Source organism: Pteronotus mesoamericanus, unplaced genomic scaffold, assembly GCF_021234165.1.
Source record: "Pteronotus mesoamericanus isolate MK-2021 breed Mesoamerican mustached bat unplaced genomic scaffold, CSHL_Meso_final contig_169, whole genome shotgun sequence".
Lineage (NCBI taxonomy): Eukaryota > Metazoa > Chordata > Mammalia > Chiroptera > Mormoopidae > Pteronotus > Pteronotus mesoamericanus.
In genome coordinates, this window is record NW_026555068.1 from 18,018,183 (window position 1) to 18,035,986 (window position 17,804).

Below are 17,804 nucleotides of genomic sequence, written 5' to 3' on the forward strand. Positions count from 1 at the left end.
GTATTATTCTGAAATGTTATTTTTATGGATGCAAAAGTTATTAAGCAGTAATAAAACCTCACTAATTTTGAAAATGTTTGGGAATTCAGTTTTAGATTGGTGAAAAAGTAATTGTGTTTGCTTTAATAAATTGTTCAGAATTCTTTATAATTAGAGTATCAAAGTTTTGTAAATGTGTCTAACGGATTATGAAAGTTCTTTTAAAAAGTTTGCTTTTTAAAGGGTAAAAATCCATAATATTAAATTATTTAGTAAATTCTTTAAAATTAGGTAGCTTTCAGGTTACCTTGAAGTCTGAACTATTTTTAAGAAATAGAATTTTAAATTAAGTGAGCTGTATACACTCTTAAAGGTTATCCTTTTATTCCTAGATGACAGTTTGCATTGTAATTGTGCAATGTTTCTTCTACTTAATTACCATTGATACTTCATTAGAGTATTCAGTTTTAGCCCGGAGACATTTCTCTTAGTCCACTGAGATCCGTACCTATTTGGGTCTGGTTTTACATTTTACCGATGACTTTGGTGAAATTATTTTGGATCAAATCTGAGAAAGTTAACTATTGATAGTTATCCCTCTCCCTTCAAATTGTTTTTTTCTTTTTGAAATGTAAATAATGTTGAAATAAGCCAGAACTAACAAGATGAATATTGACAGGAAAAATTGAAATATACATTTCTAAGTTAATAGAAATGTTTTATGTAAACATTAGGTAAAATTGTTAAAATTTTAAAATACAATTTTTTAAAAGGCAAATTAATGATGGAAAATATTTACTATATATTTCAGGCATAATTTGCCTTATAATTTGTCCTAGTTATATTTAATTTTGTCTTTTTGCTCAGTTGACTTTTATTTTTTCTTGTTGGGTTACATTTGGATAGTTGTAAACTTTTAAAACTTAGTTTTTAAAATTAAAACTTCGTTTTTAAAATAATCTGATCCCGTACTTTTAGGCAAAATGCTAAGATGGGGCGGGTGTGGAGGGGAACGTCAGCATATTCTAAATCAACTTATTTTAAAAGAAAAATTACATTGATACAAAACATAAAATTTTCTGCTTTTACTCTTTGTATAATGTGATGCAGGTAACATTAAAGTCTTTCACAGCAAGTTTTTAAAATTTTTACCAATTTTTTACCAATTTTTAAAATTGTTTTTAAAATTTTAAATGTATTTTTAAAGTTGTTTTTGTTAAACATCACTTAGGAGTGGTGTTTTTCAAAGATACTTTTTCAAGGATACTTTTGGGCCTTAACCTGGTATGATTTGCTCTTCCTTTTCTCTAGGGCCTGGGTCCCTCCTGTATTTGTGTATGTGTATGCATATGTGTGTGTAGCTCCTTTTGTCCTCAGATTTCCTATCTTTTCTTTTGTGTGCCTTTTTCTTTACTTCTCTTTTGTTAATTCCACTTTATGCTAAGTCATTGCTTATGGTCTTATGAATGAAATTACCTAACTCTTAATAGGACAGGCTCCCTCTGTGTTACTATTTTATTCTTTTTTCTTCAAGTCTACTAAAGCTGTGTCTAGAGTTATATATTTAGTACTAAGTTAGTATATATGTATGTACTTTGCCATTGGTAGTTGAAATTGAAACATGAATTTTGATAGATACAAGCATTGCTGCTTTTATTTTCCAGGCCAGAGATCCTCAGCAGGAGCCTATGGAAGAGATAGAAAATTTGAAGAAACAACATGATTTATTAAAAAGGATGTTACAGCAGCAGGAACAGCTGCGAGCTCTGCAGGGAAGACAAGCCGCCCTTCTCGCTCTGCAGCATAAAGCAGAGCAAGCTATTGCTGTGATGGATGACTCTGGTATGCCACGGTCTTAGAGTGTGGTTTTTATGAGCGCGGCATAGTGGCATTGCACGGTGGATGCCAGTTATGCTGTAGTCAGATGTTGATTGTTGACTAGTTTAGAAACCTGCGTACAAGGCTTACCCTGTCCTGTGCTTTTCTCTGGTTATGCAGAAAAGATTGCAGGGACAGCTCCTGGCCATCATACTGTGCCGTGCAGACAGCCAGCCCGCCCTCCTTTTCATCAGAGTGTACCCTTAAGAGGTAAAGGGGACAGGCTGTAGTTATGTTTTTGTACCTCAGATCGATAGTGCTGTTGATGCTTTTATTTCCACCTGTTGTGTTCTATTTAAGTAGGATTGCTGTGCTTTGCTTGCCTCCCAAGGAAGCATTAAAACCTTCAGCGAGACAGTGGTTAGGTTTGTAGAGCTGCTTTAGCTTCTGAGGTTAGGTAGTTCTGTTATTTCAGTTAGGTATCCAGTTGTGTACAGTAGTTCCTTGGGCTGTATTTGTATCTGGTACAGCCTCCCTGAGGCTCAGAAGTATTCTGTTCTTTTTTCTTCCTTCCCTCATAGGTGTGTAAAATTTAGGTAGAAATTTAATTCAGTTCTTCAGTACTGAGTTTAGTTTGTTTCATCACCTTCAAACTAAGTGTTTAATCTTTCATTATGTTGAAAACAAATTGTTACTTATTAGAGCCCAGTAAAACTAAGGTGTAATTTCTAGTAGTCTGTCATCTGAGTCTAACAATAATTTATCTCCGGTGGGCTCTCTGTTTTAGGTCCTCACTGAAGTCTCCTTGTTGTTACCCAGCTTGTCCTGCTGTCCACGCTCAGCCCTCTGGCTCCGCCCCTTGATCACTGTTACTCATAATTTAATTTTTCATTTTCATAAGGAACTTGTGACTTACACTTTTGTAATAATTATATAGTCATTCAGTCACTGTTCTTAATTACAAGATTTTCATCTTCACTTTTCCCTTGTAAAATTCAAGGTATCATTAGGTATTATATTTAGGAAAATATATTTTTATCAAGGACAAATACTAGTTTGGTTAATGACTGACCTTTTAAATATTTTTTAAGTTAGGAGTGTCAGATTTCAGAGACTTTGCTGTGATAGTTATTTCAAATAGTTAAATTTACATCATTTCATTTCATTTTCACAAAATTATAGGTTAGTCACCGGAGCTTTTCTTGTTACTCTCATTTTATAGAAAAAGAACTCTTAACACAGAATTTTTGAGTTGCTAGGCTTATATGGAATTTCAGTAGCATCAGATCTCTTGAGTTCTGTTCTCTGTTTATAAATATGAACTTTTATTTTTAAGTAAGTAGATATCTCTTTGTTTTTTTAAAAAGAAAAATGTGTACGGTTGTGAGATAGGGACCAGGAGTAGAATGAATAAGAATTTTCATTTATTTTATATACTCTTTCAAAACGAATTTTAGGTTAGTAATTTTAAGACAGATTTCTTCTTCTATTTATGAGACTTTTGCAGACGAATACTGATGAAACACCAGAATTGTAGTATTTAATGACTGGTGTGTGAGAGGGAACATAATTGTTATGGGAAAGAGTGCTCCTTTCATCGCTTGATTAGAAAGTTGTGTGGTAGTTATCTAGACTGTAATTCCTTTCTTCTTCAAACAGTTTGGACTAGATGTGTGGGATTCTTTCCAGCCTGAAATTCTAATTTCTCAGTAGAAACAACTAGCGTTTTCCTTTAACGCAGAAGCAGCTGATAGCCAGCGTCTCTTTTAGAGCTGGAGAGGATGAGCCTGGGGGTGGCTGGGTAGTAGACCAGCGACTGTGACCAGAATGTTGCCAGAATACTGCTGCCTTGGCCGAGAGAAACTGGGGGCTCTCCGCATGGCTCGTGTCACGCGCGTCCCTTCAGCAGTCGTCTCTTCGGTCGCAGGGGTTCGCACGCTGGCCCGCTGGGTCTGGCCCGCTGGGTCTGGCCCGCTGTCTGCGGTGGTTTTATGGCGCCCAGCCATGCCCCCTGCTCGCGTACTGTCTGTGCATGCTTTGACCTGGGTGGCAGGGTTGGGTGGTTGAAACAAAAACTGTATTTTATGAAACCTAGCATATTGATTACTAACCGAATCTTTAAGAAATTTGCTAGCCCCTGAACTAGAGTGTTGATTTGTTAGGGAGGTGGAGATTGAGGCCTGTCAGAACCAGCTGTTTTCTGCTTCAGACAGCTGCTTTCCTTGCCCTGCCTTCTGCCCAGCCTGACAGACCTGCCCTCCCTGCTCTCCATTCAGTCGCTGTCTTAATTGGGATGTAACAGTTTCCCTCTTTGAATGTTGGGACAGAAAAGGTGAACCACTATTTTAAGAGCTTTGCCAGTTTCCCTTTATTTTTGGATTAGATGGGAACAATAGAATAATTGATTGACAGATAAATCCAAGGATTAGTTTCAAATTATGTTAGTTGAGGTGCTTTTTAATTCCTCTTTTCCCCCAAATTTATTTTTAGCTTCTCAGAAATTAAGGTGCTGTGTTTGTTTGTTTGTTTTAATGAATAGTTGTTAATTTGCTTTCCATTTGTAACAGAAACTACAGGTAGCCTGTCTGGAGTCAGTATCACATCTGAACTAAATGAAGAATTGAATGATTTAATTCAGCGTTTTCATAATCAGCTTCGTGATTCTCAGGTAACAGTTTTTCAGTATAGTTGAGATTAAAGTCACATTAATTAAAACAGTGGTGCTAAAACTTTACTGAGCATAAGTATGACCTGATATGATTGTTTAAAAAAATGTAGATTTCTGGCCAGTGGGATTCTCCCCACCTCCAAAATTACGATTCATATATTTGGGGTGGGCTTCCCCTAGTGTATTCCAGTGCTGGTGGTCTGGGCACTATACTTTGTGAAACACTAAATTAGAGGAAAATCTATTTTGAATGAAATGATTAGTGATATTTTCCCTTTGTATGCTACTGGATAACATATTCTTTTTCCTTTCAAAGATTAGTGGTCACAGGGTTAAAACTTGCTATGTTTGAATATATGTTCTTGCAGTATTTTACTAATGATTTAAAATTCTTGTTTAATTTTGGAGTTAATAAGTTTATAATTTGTTGACCTTTTAAAGTAATTACATAAGTGCAAGATTTTCAGTCTGCGGGCCTTACGTAAGAAAGGGTGAATTAATACCTCTCCATCAGAAATGAGTATGATTGAAGATGCAGTATCTCCCGTCTGCCGACCAACTGAAAAAAAAAAAATATGACCCAACCACTTGGGGTAGTTACTTAGGAATATCTAGTACCTATTTTCTACAATGTCCCACCTTAAGGAACTCTCACATGTTCACAAGAAGATATACACAAGAGTGTTCATGCAGCATTGTGTTGTTAATAGCAAAAATCAGAAACAACCTAAATGTCCATGAACAGGAAAATGGCCTAATAAGTTACGTACATAGTGTGAAATTGTATAACCAGTTACAGTAACCAAACCAGAAGTGAGGAATGAAAATGCATCAGACTTAAAAGGGATACCACATAGCTTGTGTTTGAAAATGTGTAAAGACATTTTCATGGATGCATACATAGGTATTACAAAATAAAAGCATGTCTAAGAATGGTAGACATCTAATTTTAGATTGTGGTTATCTCTGGAGAGTAATGGGATTGGGGATTGGAATGTGTAGAGCTTTAGCTATAGCTGTAAGGTCATAGTTCTCTTAAAAAAAAGAATTGATAACAAATGTGGCAAAACGTTAAAATTTGACTGAGCTCAGTGGTCTTTATTCATTGTGTGATTTCTAAGCCTTAGTGGATTTTTGAAATGTTTGATAATTTTTTTTTAATAGAGGAACATAGGAAAAAAGGGATAGGAAAAACTGGTAGGTTAAGAAGTTGAAGTTTATTGTCATAGTTCTAAAAAGGTAGCAAGAGAAAGAATGATATTTTTGAAGGCTTATTGTAGAAAATGTGGCATTGCTTGATTAGTTTAGATTCAGATAATAACATTGAGTGAATCCAAGACCACTGTGTAGTTATGTGTCTGTAAAACTTATGTATTTGTTACAGTGGCACATCAGGAAGCACTAGGCAGTTTAGGAATAGGAAAGGCATATGTTTACCCACTAGGAAAATCAGGGCAAATATTTATCTATTACGAAGAATTTTTATGCATTTTTAAAATGAGAATGCAACCTTTAATTACCTTAGTCTTTATGTCTCTTATTTTTTATAAGCCTCCAGCTGTTCCGGATAATAGAAGGCAGGCAGAAAGTCTTTCATTAACTAGAGAGGTTTCCCAGAGCAGGAATCCATCAGTGTCAGAACATTTACCTGATGAGAAAGTCCAACTTTTCAGCAAAATGAGAGTGTTACAGGAAAAGAAGCAAAAAATGGACAAACTGCTTGGAGAACTTCATACACTTCGAGATCAGCATCTGAATAATTCATCATGTAAGTGAATCTGGCTTAGTGGTATTAGGTAGAGGATGCGTAGGTATTGTTGTGGCACATATCCATAGTAATTACTTCAGTAAACATTTGGTGAGTGACTGAACACATAGTTCCTGAAGAAAATGATAGTTTTTGTGGGAAGATGGAACTTACATATGAAAAGCTTTTCGGTAACAAGGCAGTGTATGATAAAAGCCAAATAGATGGAAGATCTGTTCTATAATTTAGAAAAGGGAAAGGATAAAGTTAGGCCTTAAAAATTGGTAGGATTTAAATAAGGGAAAAGTAGAAGAGAAGGTAATTAGACATTATAGTGCTGTATTTTTTAACATATTCAAAATTTTCCCTCAAAGAAAAACTTATGCAAATTAATACTTTTATTTAAAAACTGAAAGCATTTAGACAAAAAATAAAGATTGAAAAAACTTTTATATAGTACATATGGTTTCGTGCAGAAATTCCATAACTTACATCTTTTAAAAAGTATATAAATAGTCACCTCATATGGGAATAGGAAAGTCAGTAATTGTCCTTGTTATGATATGGAAACTCTTTTCTGCTCTGCACGTGTTCTTTTTGCTTCTTTCTAATTAAGATCTAGCTACTAGTTCTCACTTCCTGTCCTCACACCTTCTCAGACCTGGTCCCTGTCTTTCACCCAGTCAGCAGTAGGAGCCTCAGCATTGGCCGTTGCAGTCGGTAGGGTCGCCCCCAACTGGGCGTTAGTCCTTGCCATTTCAACTGTTCTTTTGTTAAAGAAAAAACAAGGGATGGAATCATTTCTGGAGTATATGCTCTTTTTGTTTTTTCTTCGCCCATCTTCTACTTCTCTGCCCCCTCCAAAAGAACCTTACAATTTCTACCCTGAGACATACTCCTTTCTTTCCCCTGACTCCTGCTGGTCTGCTCCTCTAGAGTGTTGACCAACTGAAAAAAAAATGCTACTCCTTCTGAAATGGGTTAACACAATTAAGAAAACCTTAATATGTGACAGTTGCATCCAAGGCCTTGTGATCAGTTTTAGTCACATAAATAAAGTAGCACTCTGCCTACTGATGATGCCAAAAAATCATTTTCCTCCCGCTGGAAAACTGTGTGGAAAGTAGCAGCAAAAGGAATAGTTCAGGAATAGAGTGAAGAGACCTCTGGAAACTAGCTATAGCAGTTGATAATATAAGGAACAGATAATGATGGTGTTGCTCTGAGAAAGAGATAAATCGTAATAGTTTTAGAATGATAGGAGATAGTGAAGTGCAAAAATTCTTAATCTTTATATATTGTCTTTGAAGGCATAAGATATTCTTTGGTCTGTGTGAACAGAAAAGTAACTGAAATGTCGTTCAAGGACTGCAGAGGATTAGGCATCATTAAATAGAAAACTTTATTGCCAAGCAGTATTTCATGGTATGGATGTACCATGGTCACTTTAACAATTTTGCTTTATCTCTTGGAACAAGGAAAGTTTCTCCTTGGAGACCAGATATGATTTCCTCTGAGCTGTGGACTTGGAACTCTCTTAGGGACCTACTATGCTAGGGCTGCCCTGTAAAGATTTGTAGATGGTGTACCGCACACCATGCACAGTGGCTTTGTTTAACTTAACCTAGAACCAGGTTTATCAAGGGCTTTAACAGGGAGTACTCTAGTTATTTTTAAAGGTACAATAGCATAGTTCTTGTCAATTTTTGTCTCGGCTGTATTTCTGTTTTAACTATGTTTGGTTGAGGGACATGTTAGTAAGTATCTGGATGTTAAATCCGTACGTTTCTAAAATTTATGCAGAATTTAACATGTCAGTGATTTTTACTTTTTATTTTCCTACATTCAAACCGACTGTGTCGTTTGATATCATATTTGTTTTTGGTAACTTTATTTTTTCTTTTATAGTTGTGCCTTCATCAGCCTCTCCACAAAGGAGCGTGGATCAAAGAGGTACACCCGCAGCCCCAGCGGCTGCTGTGTGCTTAGCGCCAGTCACCAACGGAGAGCCCAGTAGCCTCGCGCCGGCGCTTCCTCACCCTGCGGCTCCCCTGGCTTCTCAGAATGAGAGTGAAAATGAAGGCCATCTAAATCCAACAGAAAAACTCCAGTAAAACACTTTTTTAAATACTGCTAACTAGATTAGAATTGAATAATGGGGATGCATTCTGGGTTAATATGATAAACTTTCTTAAACGATAACGGTAGTAGAAGTGTGTCTGTGTGTTGCATGTGCAGTCTTTAGGCTGTCCAGGGGGGATGTGACATTGTAACACAGGTAATTTCTGTGAGCTGACGTATTCCCCTTTCCAAATAGAGGATTAGAAAGAGCAGGACTGCAGTTCAAAGATTTCTTTAATCAAATGGTTTTAGAATCCAGGCTTCAGAGTCAGATAGCTCAAATTATAAATTGTATCTTTCAAGCGGTGTGACCATGAACGAATAACTTACTCTCATTTAGCCTTTGTTTCTCCATCTGTAAAATGGGGATAATAATACACCATTTCACAGAGGTTTTTGGTGGTGGTTTGTTTGGTTTTTTTTTTTTAAAGATTTTATTTATTTATTTTTAGAGAGGAAGGGAGGTAGGAAGAGAAGGGGAGAAACATCACTGTGCGGTTGCCCCTTCAGCGCCCGCCCACTGGGGACCTGGCCTGCAACCCAGGCATGTGCCCTGACTGGGAGAACTGGCAACCCCTAGGTCCGCAGGCTGGCACTCAGTCTGCTGAGCCGCATCAGCCACGGCCACAGAGGTGTTACAAGGATTAAAAAACAGTGGCGTACCTCCTGGCACTTAATAAAAACTTAAACTTGTCATTTTTGACAAGTTTATAACTTGTCAAAACATATTATAAATTTATAGATCTCTGTTATGTTATAGACAAATCAGGGACCATCTACAAATGCTCAATAATGCCTACATAATCTGATTTGTTTGAGAGCCCCTATTCAAATTGAGTATTTTGTACTTCTCATTTCTGATATGTATTAAGAAATATAGGGATATTTTTGACATTGAGTTTTAAGCTGTTAACATCGATACCTGCTCAGAGTGAACACTTGGAACTTTCTCTTATTCTTTTGTCCCTAACACAACATGAAAAAAATACAAAGTGATGAGATTTTGAGTAAGTGGTACTCGAAATTCTTTACTTGTATCCCCTGGATATTTGACTAGGCTGAAATTTTGCTTTTGCTAGCTGATACTATTAAAATAATGCATGCTTTACTTTGCTGTTTACAGGAAGTTAAATGAAGTTCGAAAGAGATTGAATGAACTAAGAGAATTAGTTCATTATTATGAACAAACCTCAGATATGATGACAGATGCTGTAAATGAAAACACGAAAGATGAAGAAACTGAAGAGTCAGAATATGATTCTGAGCATGAAAATTCTGAACCTGTTACTAACATTCTGTAAGAACATTGTTTAAGTTTGTTTTTTGAACATTTATCTTAACATGATACTTTTAATATGGAACCAAAAAACCTTAGTTGAATGTTGTTTGTCTTCTGTTTAAACTTTTCTCCTGTTAGTCTGCTATTTTGGTCAGTGTAATATTAATGCCCTGCATTAAAAAAAAAAAAAAAAAAAAAAGCCCTGGCTGGCTTGGCTCACTGAATTGAGTGCCGGTCTCTGAACCAAAAGGTTGATGGTTCAATTCCCAATCAGGGCACATGCCAGGGTTGCAAGCCATGTCCCCAGTTGGGGACATGCGAGAGGCAACCCATTGATGTGTCTCTTGCACATCAATGTTTCTCTCCCTCTCTTTCTCCCTGTCTTCCCTTCTCTCAAAATAAATTAAAAAAAAAAAACCAGGGAAGTGTTGAGTAGCGTATTGAATAGTTTAAATTTGCCGTTTGTTAGATCAAATCCAAGTAAATCGTAAGAAGTATCTAATTTAGCATTTTCCTACCTCTTTACTTTTAGGTATAATTTTGATTGATGTTTTCTTAAATTTCCAAATAGCAGAAGGTAATGAAAAGCAAGCCAGTTATTCACAGCATGGATTTAAATGGGGAAATAACCAATGATGTTTGTAGTTTGGAATTATTTTATCAGCAGTTCTAAACCTTTTATTAGTATTGTTTTTATTTTTACCTTAAATAACTTTAAGCTGTTTTCTTTATTTTAGGAATCCACAAGTAGCTGCCACCAGGAATGAAGTAAATAGTATTTCTAACGCACAGTGTGTTTCTAATAATAGAGATGGAAGATCAGTTAATTCTAATTGTGAGATTAACAACAGATCTGCCGCCAACATAAGAGCTTTAAACATGCCTCCTTCTTTAGGTATGACTAACTCTGTTCCCAGAAATTATTGCCATGTTGTTCTTGGGAAGTGGATTTTCTTTCATTGGTACTCTTAACTTTATTAAATTATGGGTTTCAATGATCTCTGTTTTTAGCAGATTGTCGATATAATAGAGAAGGAGAACAGGGGATTCATGTTGCACAAGGTGAAGATGATGAAGAGGAAGATGAAGCAGAAGATGAAGGAGCCAGTGGAGCTTCATTATCTAGTCATAGGAGCAGTGTGGTTGATGAGGCTCCAGAAGATGCTGAATTTGAACAGAAGATCAGTAGACTTATGGTTGCAAAACAGAAGCTTAGGCAGTTACAAGATCTTGTTGCTATGGTACAGGCAAGTACTGCTTGCTTTTTTAAAAAAACTGTTAACTAGAACAGTCTTACAAAATTTATGTATTTTGATAATTATATTGGTAAATTATACTAGTACATGTTTATGTATTGAGTTCGTGCTGTATGGTAGGTTTACGTGCTTAGAACTTTACGTGCCATATATCAGAGATGAGCAGACTTTGTTATGAAGGGCGAGTTAGTAAATATTTTTGGCTTTGTGGGCCATACAGGCTCTGACACAGCTACTACTCCAAGCAGCCACAGGTGATAAATAAACAAATGAGCATGGCCATGTTCCAGTGTAACTTTATTACAAAAACAGGTTTGTTTTGTGCTAGAGACCCCAGTCTTTATTTTATTTTTAAAATTTTTCAGTTACAGTGGATATACATGTTAGTTTCAAATGTACAACATAGTGATTCGACATTTACATATTTTATGAAGTGATCCCCTTGATAAGTCTAGTACACATCTAACACCATAATGTAATTATTACAGTATTACTTATCCATATTCCCTATGCTATACTTTATTTATATCCCCATGACTACTTTTGTATCTGCCGATCTGCACTTCATAATTCCTTTCACGTTTTTATCCATGACTCCAACCTCCCCTCCCATCTGGTGACTATCTGTTTGTTCCCATTTTGTTTGTTTGTTTTGTTTTTTAGATTCCACATGTAAGTATTATTTTACAGCTTACTTTTTTCCCCTACTCCACAATGTGTGGAGAACTTTTCATTTCATCATATATATAGTTCTATATAATTGTAGGTAAGTAATTATGAAATATTATATAGATAATAATATAAAATATAAATATGTATGCATTTGTGTGTATATATTAAATACAAGTCTTGCATAGTTTTCTGTAGTATCAACAGACCTTAATTTAGTTAATCTGACACCTTACCGATACATACTTTTGTTGTTTCCAACTTTTCACTACTTGGAATGTTTCCATGAACATTTTTGCACAACCCTCCTGGTGCGTTTGTGTTTTTCAAGAGCAGTTATGAGGAAGGGAATTGCTATGCTCGAGTTTATGCACATTTTAACGTCAATGGACACTGCTTCCCTGCTCTTCAGAATGACTGTACTAAATGGTATCCAAGCAGTGGCGTATGAGTCCATTGTCCCATTATCTTTGATTGCATTAGAGCTTCTTTAACCATCACTGAAATTGATTTCTGGGTTTTTCCAAGTTTTCTCTACTATATGTATAAGAACGGCTTTTGTATAAACACATGTATACAAACACATATAGGTGTGTGTATATACGCATAAATATTTTTGCTTATGTATTCAAATTATTTCTGTAGGATATATAAACTGATAGTACTGGTTACCTATGGAGATTGGAGTCATTTGGGGGAAAGGAATGGAAAGAAGACTTTTCTAAATGTCTTTGTTACTTTTCAAACTTTGATTATTACCATTTGAAAAAATTAAAACAGCTGCTAAAGCAAGTAGAGTAATAGGTTGTGCTATCTTGAATACTGTACTTGTTAATTACTTTCTACTTGTTTTTTAAGGTTCCTTTCTTCAGATGTACTACCCAGAGTGGGAATAATAGATTAGAAATGATAAATAACTTGGTGGCCTATAGGTGAATCAGCTTAATTTCAGGATTATATTGAATGGAGATGTTTTGCTTTAGGGAGTTTCTAAGACCTAAAATATGTATATGAGAAATGAGTGAACTGCAACCCAGAGGGACTAAGAGGTCTCTTCTGAAGGAGAGTTATTGAGCACTGGCCAGGTAGCTCAGTTAGTTGTAGCATTGTCCTGACACGCCAGGGTTGCAGGTTCAGTCCCCAGTCAGGGCACGCACAAGAATCAACCAATGAATACATCAGTAAGTGGAACAAGAAATCAATGTTTCTCTCCGCCCGCCCCCACCCCTCCCCGCTTTCTTTCCTCCCTCTAAAATCAATAAATAAAAAAAAAATTTTTTAAGCCTTTGAAAGAGAGCTATAAAAAAATATTGGATGCGTTTTACTTATTTTATTAAGGGTAATCTTTGTGTTCTTATATTTTTCTTATATTCTCTTTCCCAAGAGACTCAGGAGGCAGTCTAAACAGTTATATAGTTGTGATCAGATAAAAACGTTTATTACTCTTGTTGATTAGATTAGCTTGGACAACTTACATGGCCCTTATGAAACCTTATGTGTCTTAGAATACAATAATTTTTTGGTCAGTTACTATGTTTTAGTGTTGGAGCTCTATCATTTCAGTTGTTCATGCATTTTCATACTACCATCTGAAGCATTATGCGGTGTTTTGTATCTTTTCTCATACTTTAATATTTCTACTTTACATTATATGAAAATACCTCAAGATTTAACTTCTTTATTTTCCTGAGTCCCAACTCACTTTCTGATCTTTCCTTCCATACTAATAATGAATTAGGTTTTTAGATTGTAAAGACCAGAAAAACACTACAAATTTAAAATTGATTAGATAGATGGTTTCGTAACTAAGTTATTGCCTATTCTTCAAGGTTTTATTAGAATGATTTCCAAAGGTTAAAGTTTTAGTTGAGAACTTAAGAGAAAGCATGACTAAATATAAAATACATAGAGTTAAAGACTAAGAAAATAAAGTAGTTCACCCTAAACCTCCTCTTTTAATAACTACATTGATTTCAATAAAGAATGTGGATCTACTGTTAGGAAGGTAAGAATTTTAGTTGTATTTCCAGTAGTTATTGCAGATTTGAAGTGGTATATTCTTACTAGTTTTTGTATCTTGAGCCATTGGCATTTGTTTGGCAAACTAAAGACAGTGGGGAAATGGAAAATTTTAAGTAAGCAAATGATAATAGACATTGACTATTTGAAATTGTTCATGTAAAAGTTAAATCTCAAAAAACATTATCTAATATTGAGTTCCCAGCTCCAGTAGTGTATTTTTTATCTTCATGTCTTTTTAATTTGATAGCTCAGTACCTGGTCAAGATAAGAAAAAGCAACTTAATATTTGTCATTACTGGAAAGTAGGCAGCTTAAATTTTAAGTGTACGATTTTTAGTTTCAACATTTAGTTTCATTTATTGCCATTGGTAGAAGATAAACGTCAGTGTTCTCTAAAAATTTATACTTTCTCTACTCTAATTTTTCTGTAACTTTGACAGACTAGTGATATTTATTAAGGTATGAATTGCATATATTAAGATTATTTTAATACCATGATGTGATTTTAGGATGATGATGCAACAGATCAAGGAGCTGTCTCTGCCAGTACTTCAAATTTGGATGATTTCTACCCAGCAGAAGAAGACACTAAACAGAATGCGAATAACACTAGAGGAAATGCCAATAAAACACAGAAAGACGCTGGAGTAAATGAAAAGGCAAGGTATGTTAAGCTTATAGGCTTCATTTCATAAAAATGTAGTGTCTTTATAGAGAAAGTACTTGGCTAGATGTACTGTATTACCTCATGCTTAATGCTATCATCAGATGTACTGGAGTCCACAAATTTAATGTCAATTTAATTATAGAGAGAAATTTTATGAGGCTAAACTACAGCAGCAACAGAGAGAGCTCAAACAGTTGCAGGAAGAAAGAAAGAAACTGATTAAGATTCAAGAGAAAATTCAAGCATTGCAAAAGGCATGTCCTGACCTACAGGTAATTAGGAAATTTCTTTCTTACCATTTTTCTGAAAAAAGATGTCTTAAAATTCAATGCCAGTTAAAAATATCCTTTCTAGTACTGGTATAATAATAGATATTTTTATCTGTTAATTTTATGATCAATGACATGGGTGGACTAATGAAATGGGCTAGAGATAGACATTTACGCTGTGAAAGATGCCATGTGGTAATTGACTCATTATTTCCATTCTTTCACTTGCTGGGTTAGCTGGCGGTAGATTCAGAACACGATTATAACTATTAAAATATTCTGGTTTCAGCTTTGTAGTTCAGGCACTAGTATTTCTATCTTTTACTGGCCTAAAATTATATTAAAAAGCTCTTAAGCCATCATGAGTTGGCTAAGTAAATTAATTAAAATGTTTTATTTGTAATTTGAATACTAACTTTACATACCTTTGTATAGTAATAGTACCTTACGCATAGGTCTTTAAGACGGGTAGAGAATGAACGATCTTTGACTCTATCAGATAATCAGGAGTAGGGTTTATCAGGGAAGGGAATAGCAATTCTTTTCGAAATTGTTTTTCCTCCCCTAAAATTTATTCATTAGATTTATTCTTCAGTCAGGTTTTATTTTCAAAGAAAGGGAAACACATCAAATAATATTTCTAATACAGCTGTTTACTTTCTAGGTTCTTACCTTTTCTATTGTATCTAATCCTTTTTTCCTTGTCCCCAATCTAAACAATGTCCAAAGGAATAAATACCTAAGTTAGGTTGAGTATGTGAAATTTTACATAGTAACAGTTTATTCTTCCTGTCTCTTGTTTCTGAAGGTTGGTTACTAATCAACTTTAGCCTGTGTTTTCATCTTTGTTTTGTCGGATTTTCTTTGAATCATAGTAGCAGTTGAGGTCTGGTAATAACAAAATATGTTACTAGAACCCTAGAAGAGTAGTAAAATAACTTTTTATGAAATTAACATAAGTGCTTTAATTCCTTATAATTTTTACTAATCCTTTTTTTTAAGCTGTCAGCTACTAGTGCGAGTAATTGTCCCACAAAAAAATATATGCCAGCTGTCACTTCAACCCCAACTGTTAATGAAAATGAAACCAATACAAGCAAATCTGTTTTTGAGCCTGAAGTTTCTTCAGTAGTAGATAATGAGGTATTGTATATTGCACCCTGTTATTCTTGAGTCTTAAGCCACATCTTGTTTTAAAATTTATTACAGTTGATTATATTACAGACATACAATATTATGTTAGTTTCAAGTGTACAACATAGTTTATTGAACATTTGTATATCTTACGAAGTGATCACCCGGGTGAGTCAGTGTTGCCTGATTCATGTCTTTTAGTTGGGGATAGAAATACTTTTTTCCAAAAAGTGGTTAAGTTGGGATCTCTTCAAAATAGTCTTTACCTTTATTAGCAAATATTTGGCAGAATTATATGTAAAGGATAGTTGCAGGAAATAGTAATCATTTCAGTTAAAAAGGCCTACCCTTTGGTATTTTATTTTATTTGCATGTGATTTGTAGAAGACATCATAACTTTCTCTAAATAGTTGATGTTTGGGTGCTACTCGTTTTCATTAAGAATTAATGATTGCCTTATACTTTCTTGTTCATCATTAAAATATTTTAACCTTCATGGATATCACAGTATAAAAAGGATAGAATGAGATTAGAAATATTTGTTGATATCGACGAGAGTACTAGCTGATTGTTCTTTAAGGGGAAGACAAATCCAAATATTTACACTAACTTGGCTCTAATTTTTTAATTAATAGCTGTGGTCAGAGATGCGAAGACATGAAATTTTAAGGGAGGAGCTGCGGCAGAGGAGAAAGCAGCTCGAAGCTCTGATGGCCGAACATCAGAGGAGGCAAGGTCTGGCTGAAGCGACATCTCCAGTGGCTGCCTCCCTGAGAAGTGACGGGTCCGAGAACCTGTGTACTCCTCAGCAAAGCAGGACAGAAAAGTAAGCGAGTTGTAGCAGCAGTTTTTTTTAGCATCGCCTACCTGAGGCATGCAGGATAGGCAGCCTTGTTTCCCTTCTTCATCACAGCACAAATCTGTGTCATTGAGGGTGTTATTTAAACATCACCTTTGTGACCCAGTTTCACTAAATTGAGCTAATTTCTGTTCAGACTTCTCATAGCATCATCTTTCTCTTTTTTTTTTTTTTTAATTACTCAGACACTTGGTCAAATGGTGACATAGATTTTGATTATATGACCCTCATTTTATTCATTCTAAGTTCATGAAAAGAAAATTTTTGATAATTTGTAGTGCTGTTCCATTAGGCCAGAAATAAGTACTTTGTTACTTAAATTGAGTGTCTGCTGTTTGTAAGGTTTCTAAGGATCTTAAAACATTTTATTATATAAGACAGTTAATTTGTAGAATTTAAGTTTGAAATTTTCATATCAAGAATATTTCTAAAAGACTTGGTTATCTGTGATCAGTTGTTTATCTATATAGTAGTATTCATATCTAAAATCTTGAAATCCAAATTTGTTGTGGCTTTACATTTTGATATTTTCAGATGGCATTTCTGGTACATTGCACCAGGCCTCACTCTTCTTAGAAAAACCAATCCTATTCTTGGAGTCCCGATATGTATATTTAGTGATGAGACTATAGCTGCAGTATTTTATTCTGTTTTGACCACCACACATTTATACTTTGAGTTCTTTACATAGTTTTGATAAGCATCTAGCGTATCACTAGACAACAGTTAACTAAGTTAAAATTAAATAAAGTTAGGATTTATTTTCTGAGTCACACTAGCCATACTTTAAGTGCTCTCTGGTCTTATGTACCCAGTGACTAATTTGTTGGGCAGCACAGAAATAGATGACTATTGCAGAAAGTGCTGTTGGGTAGCTCTGATCTAGAAAATTGTTACTCGAGGAAAGGAAAGTTGAGGAGTGGTTTAGTGTAAGAAAATAGTTCCTGAGGATATGATTATTTTATTTCTAGAATTGTTTTGTGAAGGCAGAGCAAATATATTTTATAAAGTAGCAGTGGGGAGTGTCATCCAAATATGCCAAGGTTGCAGATTCGATCCCTGGTCAGGGCAAAATAGAAGGCTCAACCAATGAGCGCATAAATAAGTGAAACAACAAATCGCTGTTTCTTTTTCTCTCTCTTTCCCTTCCTTCCTCTCTCTCTCTCTAAAAAAAAGAAAAAAAGTTTTTTAAAGATCAAGTGAAATTTTATATATACCCATATCCATATGCGTACACATACATACTTGGTACAATGTCTGACATATAGTGGGTGATACAGTGTTTGGCTCATTTCCAGAATGACCTCTTGGTTTTT

General features: G+C 35.0%; 1 protein-coding gene across 1 annotated transcript in view; it reads left to right on the forward strand.

Annotated features, from left to right (window-relative positions):
* Positions 1-17,804, forward strand: part of PCM1 (pericentriolar material 1) — an 82,775-nt gene that overhangs the window by 21,033 nt on the left and 43,938 nt on the right. Inside the window, exons 8-19 of the mRNA XM_054566132.1 lie at positions 1,644-1,821; positions 1,978-2,067; positions 4,365-4,465; positions 6,017-6,233; positions 8,121-8,322; positions 9,457-9,630; positions 10,350-10,507; positions 10,627-10,859; positions 14,069-14,223; positions 14,369-14,498; positions 15,498-15,638; positions 16,265-16,455. Of these exons, the coding sequence (XP_054422107.1) occupies positions 1,644-1,821; positions 1,978-2,067; positions 4,365-4,465; positions 6,017-6,233; positions 8,121-8,322; positions 9,457-9,630; positions 10,350-10,507; positions 10,627-10,859; positions 14,069-14,223; positions 14,369-14,498; positions 15,498-15,638; positions 16,265-16,455 (1,970 nt within the window). The remainder of the gene's footprint in view (positions 1-1,643; positions 1,822-1,977; positions 2,068-4,364; positions 4,466-6,016; positions 6,234-8,120; positions 8,323-9,456; positions 9,631-10,349; positions 10,508-10,626; positions 10,860-14,068; positions 14,224-14,368; positions 14,499-15,497; positions 15,639-16,264; positions 16,456-17,804) is intronic.